Raw genomic sequence first — 11147 nt, forward strand, 5'->3', positions numbered from 1 at the left:
AGTTGGATCCAACTTACCTTGGAGGGCTCATTTCCTCACAAATCAACTATACCAAGCATGCTGAAAAGTACAATATAAATTGTTTTGTTTTGTTTTGTTTTGTTTTGAACTCCCTTGTTCCTGGATGTTAACTGGCATCCCCAGGTTCAGCGAACTCAGTCAGTGACTTGCTCAGTCTGCATTTTCTTTGCTTTTCAGTTGGGACACTTCTGCTACTTCTGCTTCTGTTCGTGCTGCAAGAGATGGCTCCAAATGGCTGAATCTTTCACTTGGATTTAAGTAAGTCTTCCCATTGAACAGTGGACTCACTATTTTTAGGAATTGCTGGAAATACTGACTGCATTTTAGTTCGGAATTCTTTCATCTAGAAAAGAGATTAAAAAATAAAAGCAGTTAACTGTTAATAAAGGACAAATAAGGTAACACCATGAACCCCAGGCTTATTCCACAAAATAGCACGCTATGTGAGGTAAAGAAGAGGTAAAAAGACTTCAAAAATAACAGAAGATTAAGACTTTCCCTCTGATTGTGTTGGTTCAATTAACTAAGCAAAAAAAAGTATGGAAGGACCCGTAACAGCCTCCCCTTCTAAAGCACGACACTGGGGCGCCCAGTTTGGACCACTTGCCTTAATGATTCATTACTGTTACATGAACTACTATACGTATACACACACATTTACAATGTGTTTGTTTGGAGGAAAATTACCTTAATAGAAAGTGCCCATATTTTGACTGCAGTGCCTTTTTCTACACTTACAATGGATTAAAGGCCCAATAAGTCTGTTCAAAGATTTTAAAACAAGAAAATATACTGGTCAGCTCTGACAATTTAGGTTTATCCCATCATATCAATACAGGTGACAAAGCAAAGGTCTCATTTATATATTAGTAGGAAGGAAAACAAGATTCAGAATGATCTGTAGGATCAAGCTTTTCTTTCACTGTTGTTAAATTAAAATGCTGTGAAAGAGGAAGTTTGCCAGTTTTATATTCTGTATATCAATACATTAATACCAATTGCCAAATCTATATTTATGAGAACCGTTTTATCACCAATGTCTGATTCAGTAGTTCTGGCAGACCAGAAATGAAATTTAATTTCTTTAAAAATAAATTCTGTTTGATGATAATATTTAGATTTAGTGGGTTTCTTTCTTCCAAGATCTTTACATAAAATATATTTTACACGTAATATATTTTACATGTATTTTTAAAGAATAGGCATGGAAAAACCAACCCAGTGAAAATCCTGTTACACAAACAGCAGGATATACAGGGGAAGTTTTGGACTGCTATTTTTAGGAAGCTGTACAGCACCTATGACATTCACACACAGAAGACAGGGTGTGGTATCCAAGCACTGGATGCAATGACCCCGTGAATACCAAATGCTGTCTCAGGCATTACATCCCATGGAGAGGTTCCAGGAAATCTAGATATTCTAAACAGCCACACAGGCATCTTCTCTAATATGCCTACATTTTGTGTGTTATGGGTCATCAGTTTTTTTACAAATACCTGTGGGCATTTCAAGTCCTTCTGCATATGAATAATTCTGACAAAGAACGTAATTTTTCAGATAAATGTGGCTGGAATGCAGTTATTCAAGTTACAGCTGATACAAAGAATGAAACAATTTACAAAGAAATTACCAAGACAATAGCTAACTATGATGGATGAAAGCATTTTAGAACTTAAGTTTTTATGTAAAAATGCTTGGGTACTGCTAATCAAATAAAAATACATGTTTTACAATGTAGGAGGAAAATTAAGAGCCAAATAATTCTTTTTGGTTTATCCTGTGTTCTTATGTACAAAACTAATTCGCTGTTTGTTTTATATTTAATTCCAATCAGATAGCTGTTTTGATTAATTATTCGTTCTTTGTTTTTAAAAATCTTGGCATCACCCACCATCATTCCTAAACTAATATTGTTGTTTCTTATTTAAAACTGAAAAGCTCTCATAGACAACTAACATTTCCAAGAATAATAAACACCAGAACCAGAGCTGACATAGGGGAACAGCCCAAATTACCTTAAACAATTGCTGACAATTACATGCAAGCATTTCCAGTCGGAAATGCTTTATGAGCTCCAGCTTTTTCCAGTCTTCTGTAATTAAGTTACCCCAGTTCTCCAATATGTGGGAAGTATTTAATTTACTTAATTTTTTTTACTTTTTGAATAGTGAACCAACTCTTCTACTCTTTTATCTTACACCTGGGTGTTTGGTAACACAGGAGGTGTCAGATCCTAACCTGATATGCTGTAGCACAGCTGGTATAACTGAAAATAAACCATTTCATACAAGCTAATGATCTGGTGCAATGTGGATTTTTGGGCTGTTTCTAAACTCAGACTTCTAAATTTCTGTTAGTGTCAAATTTAAATGATGCACTTACAAGCCCAACAGGACACCTCTGTTACTCCACTGAAGACACACACAGCCAACGGAAAACTAAAAGCCTCCAAAAAAAGGATGACAGGTCTGGGAGCCATTCAGAAAGCTAGTGTGTTTCCTCACTCTAACAGCTACCTTGGAATTGCTAACATGACAAACCCTAACCCTCCAATGCGCAAAGCAGTCTTCTCTGGGAAATAAAACACTATAGCTCTATTCAGAAAGAAAAAAAAAAGTATGTATTTATAAAGCACTAAAACACTGCTAGCAGCTGCAGATTTAATATTCAGTTTTTTCTTCCCTCAGAATGCTAATATATGTTCTGCAGGTAAAAGCAACTCATTCTCTGGAAAAACAATTTTTTCTTAACACGTGGACAAAATCTGAAATATTCAATGTCTTTCTTGTGCTTTTAAGACCCTTGAAGAAATTTCCTCAGTCATTTCTTCCCGGATTTTGATGCTTACTTATAAAACCACTTTGCAAAGGATGCCAGACTCAATGTCTCACTTTTATCATTTCCTCTCTTGCCAACATCTATGCCCTTCTCCACAAGCCTCTTCCACACAAAAAGAGTTTACTATTGAAATGCACAACTTTGACCATCTTTTATATTTTCCCACAAACTTTCTTCCTTTGTGACTCCTGGGCAGTGAGCTATTTTAATAAATCGTAATGCAATGCCAAGCCGATCACTACTGTGTGTTGTCTTCTCAGCATTACGTGTCAGGTTGCCGGCTGTTTAAGAAGGACATTATCTACAGTTACTGGCATGGGCCTCACTAATACATAATGCCTTCACAGTATGTCTAAATGGGCCCAATTTCTTCACAATACAAATGTCACAGCTGCTAACTCTTACGAGAAGTTTTAATTTCTCTGCAACTTAAAATATACTATAGCATACCCTGTTATTTCTCTCCACAACATTTCTGAGTTCTCACTAATAATACATTAAGCAAAGTAATTACTACTAGTCACAGACTTCTATTTTCCCCATCTCCCTCTCCTTCCAGTAAGAACGTGCAATACAGTATTTCATTACGGCTTTGGTCTGGACTTCTAAGGTATCTCCCCTTTCTCTTCTGTTCCACTAACACCCCCAGCTTCTGAGCTGCCTCCTCCACTTCCACATTTGTGCTTGATGCTATCCTGAAGGTACTCCCAAACCCCAGCCACTGCCCTACCTGCACTCAGAGCTCCACTAAAGCTCACTTGCCACAGTGCCTAAAAGTATGGAGGAGACTTTGAAAAATAACAATTCTCTCATGCAGTGGAACCAGTGTATACACCCATAAATAACCACAGGAACCGCATCCCGAAGTTCCTATCCTTTCTCTCCCAGTGTCAATGTCTGTTTATGAACCATTCTGGCACCAAATTCTAGCCTGTGACTTCTGTCAGTCAGAGACTATGAGCTCAATATCCTGGGCCTTGACTGGCCAAACTCTATTTAATATATTTAGGACTAAATTTGGCCTCCAAAGTAACTCACACTGGCCTCATGGTTGCTCTTCCTTGCATTTGGTTGACAGTATCATATCAGCCCCACTGCAGCTTCAGAGGATCCTTGCAGTGAAGGTAAAATTTGTTTACTAAACATGTAAATTAGGTGTCCTTCAACTAATTGGGCTTACCAGTATCCAGTCACCTCCTGCAGTGTGCTGAGCTTCTTGTGAAAATGATTAATCTAGCTTCATGTTCTATTAGCACTGCACACTTGAGGTGCAAGAACTGGGTCTTGTCTTGACCCACTTTACCTTGCAGAGGACAAGCACACTTCTTGATGAGGGAAATGCTGTGATTAGGAATTGGTGTCTTGCCTTGCCTTCTCTTCTCAGTAGACATGCCACTTGGGAGGTCTCTTCTACCCTCTCACTCCCTGGAAATTTTCTCTATTTCTTCCAGATTCCATAAGACACGTGCCAGTGGTCTCAAATCAAAAGGCATTAATTTAATTATGAAAGTTAATTTGCTATATACTAAGTACCGGAATATTTTGAAATAGTTCACTGAAGTGGCTGCCTCTTTATTATTGTCAGCCACACTGACACTGGCCTATTCGGTTCAAATGTGATAATGTCTTCAATTAATTGTGCAGTAAACCAGGCACTAAAAGCTGAATGTATTTTACCTCTTTCTGCTGCCTTTAATATCACGGGCCACTCACTCTGCTGCTGCTTCTGAACCTTGTGGTACATGAACAATTCGTAGCACATTTCTTGATTTAACATTCCAGCATGCTCTGTTCCTGCAGGCAAACTCTCTGAAGCGAATTTCACTCAAGTGAATTTTATTTTTTTTTTATCACAGATCCTGCAAAGCTTGACACTGTTTTTTCCTGCCAAATAAATTACAGTAACTGTTCCACCTCTGACTGTCAGGCTTCTTTCTAAAAGGGTATCATCTACCTTACTGCATTAAATAATCTGTAATAGCTACAGATCACTGTTATTTTCCTATCTTAACCTAATGATCCTGCCTCAGGTGGCAAAAATGTGGAGACCTAAAAGCATCTCCCATTTAATAATCTCTTTTTAATGTACATCGTTGACAGAATGTCACGCAAAAATTGGGATAGCACTATTACCAAGAGCACTTATGTGGCCGTTCATATTAAAATGAATGGAAGAGGGGCTAAAAGAGCCTATCTGAATCCTGGAATGAAAGTTTTATGAAGAAATGTTCTCTATAACATCTGACATTCATAATAGGCCAACCCAAATTCTAGGAATTATTAGTTTCCTATTTTAGTACTCGTACCAGTAAGAACTGCTTACATTAGCTTCCAAGTGAAATGAGGTTAGATGCCCTGAACTGGAATATCTATCGCCTGGCAGCAGAATGCAGTATGTACATGCCCTGAGTTATCCTCAGCCACCTTCCATCACACAAGGCATGAAGATGAGACGGGCTGCCCTAGATTTCAGAGCATCAGAGAGGACTGTTCTTGCCACTTTTTCCCGAATCTTAAAATGACTGCTATCGCCCTTGCTAGCAAACGCTTACCAAGGCCTGCATGCAGAAATAGCACCTTATTTGTAGAAAACAGCAAGTGCTGCTCAGTGAGCACAGCAGAGAGCCTGCTGGCTGAAGGTGATTCTCCAATTCCCAGTGTCAAATGGGGCACTCACTGCAGGTCACCCTGCACCAGTTTGTACACTGACCTCTAAAATAAGCACGGAAAATAGAACCTTGGTTCATATTCTTAGATCTTATGCTTCAATGGCAAAGGCATTATAAATGTTCAGATTATTCAGAACCACAGGTCGATGAAAATGGCCCTCAGAGGGTCAATCCTGGCAGTATACATCCTAATATTTAACTATCTTACACTCTACTGTAATAGTACACTCTTTACAACCTGTCTGCTGATTCCAATGTTTCTGGCTTGCATAGGGAAAAGCAGCAGCAGAATTTTGTTAAACCATTTAGAGAAGTCAAGAGCTCATATTAACTGTAACTTATTAAGTAACTCCCTATCCCATGGAGACTTAGATACACGCTTAACCTTATGCAATGTTGAATACTCTCCTTGAAAACAGAGAGCTATTCACAATGCCTAAAATTAAACAAACACAGATATGTTTTTTCCAGAAACCTATCCCTATAAATCCTGTGTAACTGGGTAAAATATGTCCTTTTAAAAGAAAAATAACATGAAAATAACCCAAGTGAATTTTACAGGGAGAGTGGAAGAGGATCGTCACTATGTAGAACAAAGCTATCACAGTTCCCAAACCATTATACATATGTAGTAGCCTCCCACAGATGAGCACCTCAGCATGAGCGTCCCAACTCTCTAAGATCTTCCGTGCTGCAATTTGGATTTCTGGATTAAAGTAAAAACATGAATTATCTGCAAGAAGGCAGTTTCTGAAAAGGGCAACCTGAGTAATTATTTTCCTCTGTATGTCCAGGGATTCATGATATGTATCATCCTCAAGCGAAATTCATGACTGGGAAGGGAGCCAGCACAACACCAAGACTCTTCAGTGATGCATAAGCCTCAGCACCATGACTGGGGCTGAATTACACACAGGCAACCTGTCAGAGCCACTCTGACACCCCGAGCCAGGCAGGGAGGGATGGGCGCCTCCAGGCAAGCAGAGCAGCTGGGGCTTGGACCACAGAAGGGTCAGACAAGCATGGCCATACTACACACAGGAAGATCCCATAGCACCAAGATGCAGCATGAATAATTTGCACCCATCAGATAAGTTTTTACTCAGATTTTAGTTTTACACATATAGTTCACACTTACATGCAGCCGAGAGGTGGATCAATCCACTTGTCCGCTTACAATGAGGTGAAACTGCTCCACAGAGGCAATTTCAGACTGAAGGCTGAATGTTGTTTTACTCTTTCGAGCTTCTTAACAGGTTGGCAGCAGCCAACAGCTATGAATCTCTTCCAAGACACAGCAAAGTAATTCCTCAAGACAGCTACAGTTACAGTCTTCCCATATTTTTGAAGTACGTACTTACAGCTGTCCCTATTCATAAAGCAGATGTAGGAAAATGATGATCTTATTCCTTGAATAAGCGTTCTGCCTTACCAAGTTTACAGTGAAGTTCACAGATTACTTTTTTTTTTTGCTTTATATCTTCCTTCTAAGAGCTTGAATTTAAGAAAGTATGGAGGAAATAAAAGAATGTTAAAAATAACTGGGCAGATTTGATTTCTATTGAAATACATGATAATGAAATAGCAAAGAAAAGGTATGGTTTTTATCACTCAAACATAAGCATAAGGAATAGAAACTTCATGACTAATACTTAGGTGTGGATTAAGTACAACTAAAGTTAAAAACTAGTAACAAAAAAATCTAGGAGTGACTCTAGGATGATTCCAGGAGATATACTGCTTTTATAACATTTGCTCATTTATGAAATACCATAAAAGTTTCAGCCACTGCAATATGCCTATATTTGATAAGATCTATAGATCTTAGTAGCATTTATGGATGCCAAGACCAATTATTTTTAAAGACTATGTCTTAATCCATCCTTAAAGTCAATATTCCTTTGGTATTTATACTGTACCTGCGACTGTAGTCTCACAAAGTAACATCAAATCTCTCTCAAAATAAATGGGGGAATGTTATTATTGTTATGCTTAAAATAGTGACTTAAAGGTTAGATCTCCTCCGGAGAAAAGCAGCCCACCTAGGAAATGTCCTTACCAACAAAACCATGGCAAGCATAAATTCTCTGTATTGCTTTTAATTGTTTCAGATGTCTCTACACAGCTGTGCAATTGTTTTAGACTGTTAATATTTTAAAGGTTAAGATCAATGAAACTCAAGTTATTTCATTAGGAGTCACCATAAAAATGATAAACCAGTATTTTGTAACTATTTTAGTCACAAATTACTAGGCAATTTTTCTCACTATTTTCCCAGCTTTCCATGGACAGATGCGGAAGCAACGAGAATCTCACAAACGTACAAATGAATCATCCTGGCTCTTCTCCGATGGGAGAAAGCATGCTTTTATTTCTGAGGAAGTAAAACCTCATTTACTGAGGGCATGAAGAGCAAAAGGACTTTTAAAGAATAATTTATCTTGTTTATTAATTGCTGCATGCTTCAGTCTACAAGAGCTGGGGGCATTGTTCTGCTTTTAAAAGAAGGCTTATAATCACTCATAGTTTTAAAAAAATAATAAAATCAGGCATTCATAGGTTTTAACACCTGTCAAGTATTCTATAGCTGCAAGTTTAATTAAAAACAAAACCCCACTTATTTAAAACAAGGGTTTACAACTTAACTGTAACTTTGAGAAAACTGTGAAACTAACATTCTTTCAAGCAACAAACAGGTCTGGTCTACAATACCTTTAGAACAGATAAAGGTACTTGTTTAGGTCAACTGTAACAACAAGGGTTTTAAGATAATTTTTAGTATTTTACCTTTAAACAGTTTTACTGAGTGAAACTTCATTTATTCTTTACCTCTGTGGACAAGGAATTGGCCAGATGGTCACACTCAAAGGGTTGTGGTCAACAGCTCGATGTCCAAGTGGAGACCAGTGATGTTCCTCAGAGGTCAATACTGGAACCAGTGCTGTTTAACATCTCTATGAGTGACATGGGCCATGGGACTGAATGCACCCTCTGCAAGTTTGCTGACGACACCAAGCTGTGTGGTGTGGTTGACACACTGGAGGGAAGTGATGCCATCCAGAGGGACCTGGACAGGCTGGAGAGGTGGGCCTGTGCAAACCACATGGAGTTCAAGAAGGCCAAGTGCAAGGTCCTGCACCTGGGTTGGGGCAATCCCAAGCACAAATACGGGCTGGGTGGAGAATGATTGATAGTGGCCTTAAGGAGAAGGACTTCAGTGTGTTGGTTGATGAGAAGCTCAGCATGAGCCAGCAATTGCACTTGCAGCCCAGAAGGCCAACCACTTCGTGGGCTGCATCAAAAGAAGTATGGCCAGCAACTTAAGGGAGATAGTTCTGCCCCTCTACTCTGCTCTGGTGAGACCCCACCTGGAGTACTGCATCCAGCTTTGGAGTCCTCAGCACAAGAAAGACATGGACCTGTTGGAGCAGGTCCAGAGAAGGGCCACAAAGATGATCAGAGGGCTGGAGCACCTCTCCTATGAAGACAGGCTGAGAAAGTTGGTGTTGTTCAGCCTGGACAAGAGAAGGCTCTAGGGGGACCCTGTAGTGGCATTCCAGTACCTGAAGGGGTCCTACTAGAAAGCTGGGGAGGGACTTTTTACAAGGGCAGGTAGCGATAGGACAAGAGGTAATGGCTTTAAACTGGAAGAGGGTAGATTTAGACTGGATATTAGGAAGAGATTCTTTACTGTGAGGGTGGTGAGACACTGGCACAGGTTGTCCAGGGAAGTTGTTGATGCCCCCTCCCTGGAAATGTTCAAGGCCAGGTTGGACAGGGCTTTGAGCAACCTGGTCTGGTGGGAGGTGTCCCTGCTCATGGCATGGGGGTTGGACTGGATGAGCTTTGAGGTCACTTCCAACCTAAACCATTCGGTGATTCTATAATTCTTCACTGAAAATTTAAAACTTCATTGAGCATTTTCATATAGAGAATGTTGAAATAAGATGTTTCAATTACTATTCAACTTCAAAAAAAATTACATGGTAAATTTGCCAAACCCGTTCATTTCTATAAGGAATTTTTAGAAATTTTGTTTCAAGTTTATGTCAGTTATTAAGCTTATGTTTAACATTGCACATGTCCTTCTATCTTGTGAAGTGCCTCAGAGAGGAAGACTGGATACATCTAGATGACCACTGGGGTTCAAATCAGGAATGCTCTTTGGAAGCAAATCTCCTAGTCTGTGCTTACAGAGCATCAGTTTGTATACAGCTGAACAGTCTCAAAATGCATGAACGGAGTTTCTGTAGGGTGACACAAAACTGAAGATGCATTCCAGAAGCACACGTAACATACTCCATCTGCAAACAGGCATTCGAGCCATGGGGCAAGGCCAGAGTCAGTCCAAATATTAAAAATCCCCTGGAGTGGTTGTAGACCTCAGATCCTGAGCCCTCAGCTGCTTCACTGCCTCAGTGCTGCTGGTCGATGATGCTTGCTAATACAGACAGAGCTTCTGCACCTGGAGATAATCAAAGGTGGACTGACTTCAAATATTTTCCTAAGAGATTGCAGCAAGGAAGTTTAAAAAGTCTGAGTATTACTGATACTGATGGCTATTTCCTGCAAGAGTTACAATATAAAACTAGATAACCACCATCTCCTAGGTTCTGAAAGTGAAGATTTCTCTTTTACATTATTGAAAAATAGAACTTAAACCATTATCAAGTCAAGCCCTCACTGACTCATCACTTCTCCGTTTAGGGACAAGAGTTGACTGGAATTTAGCAGGAGTTACTACTTACCAGCCTGTCCTCAGATTACAACAGTGGTAACTGCAGTCAGGGGATATTAACAACCCAACCTGAGACAGCATAAAATCTTTTATATCCTTTACCAAGATATAAAGATCAGTTACTTACTACCAACCCTGGGTTTTCACCCTGGTATAAAAAGCAGCAGACTGTAAAGCTACAGGGAACCACCTTTAACAATAAAGCTATTTAAGAGCTGGAAGTAGGCACTGTCACTGTTTTAAGAACCAATAAACCACAAAGATTAAATCACCAAAGCCGGTGCATCATCTCAGCATCCGGAACAGACCTTAGCAAAGACTTGCTCCTACGGCAAACACAGGCTGTCTCAGAAGGTGTAAGGACAAAGCACCCTGAACTGTGGTTTCCTTCCCCAATGCAAACTGCTGAGCAATTGTGACGCTGCCTCAGAATGATGGACACAGATTAATTACAGCAATTATAACTTATCAAGGAAATACTGAGCCAGTTTGCTCTTGTCATTTCATCTCTGACTTTGTAAGCGATGACACGATAATTTAAACCATCACAAAGCTTAGAGTAATACATAATTTTATCAATCACTCACTGTCCCATCGATAATTTATGCTCAGAGGAAACACACCCCTGAACATTAAAAATCACAGCATTTTGGCAACGACACTGAGTGAAACTGCTTTTCTGGGGCTCTAACTACTGGCGACACCATTTGCCGCTACTGCAATGACAGTTTAAATACCAGGGTCGTTATATGATGATTAAAACTGCTCATTCCTTCAGTGTGAAAAATGAAACAAGGCAGGGGCACAGAGCCCGTGCTGCTGTCCCCATCGCGCCAGCAGGGGGCGCTGTTCTGCAGCAGAGGCCCCCCCCCCCGCCG

General features: G+C 39.8%; 1 protein-coding gene across 1 annotated transcript in view; it reads right to left on the reverse strand.

Moving 5' to 3' along the window:
* Positions 1–126: 126 nt before the first annotated feature.
* Positions 127–11147, reverse strand: part of TMEM242 (transmembrane protein 242) — a gene marked incomplete at its 5' end in the record, with an annotated part of 18550 nt that continues 7529 nt past the window's right edge. Inside the window, one exon of the mRNA XM_010192913.1 lies at positions 127–364. Within this exon, the coding sequence (XP_010191215.1) occupies positions 266–364 (99 nt within the window). The remainder of the gene's footprint in view (positions 365–11147) is intronic.

Source organism: Mesitornis unicolor, unplaced genomic scaffold, assembly GCF_000695765.1.
Source record: "Mesitornis unicolor isolate BGI_N332 unplaced genomic scaffold, ASM69576v1 scaffold12349, whole genome shotgun sequence".
NCBI classification, from domain to species: Eukaryota; Metazoa; Chordata; class Aves; order Mesitornithiformes; family Mesitornithidae; genus Mesitornis; species Mesitornis unicolor.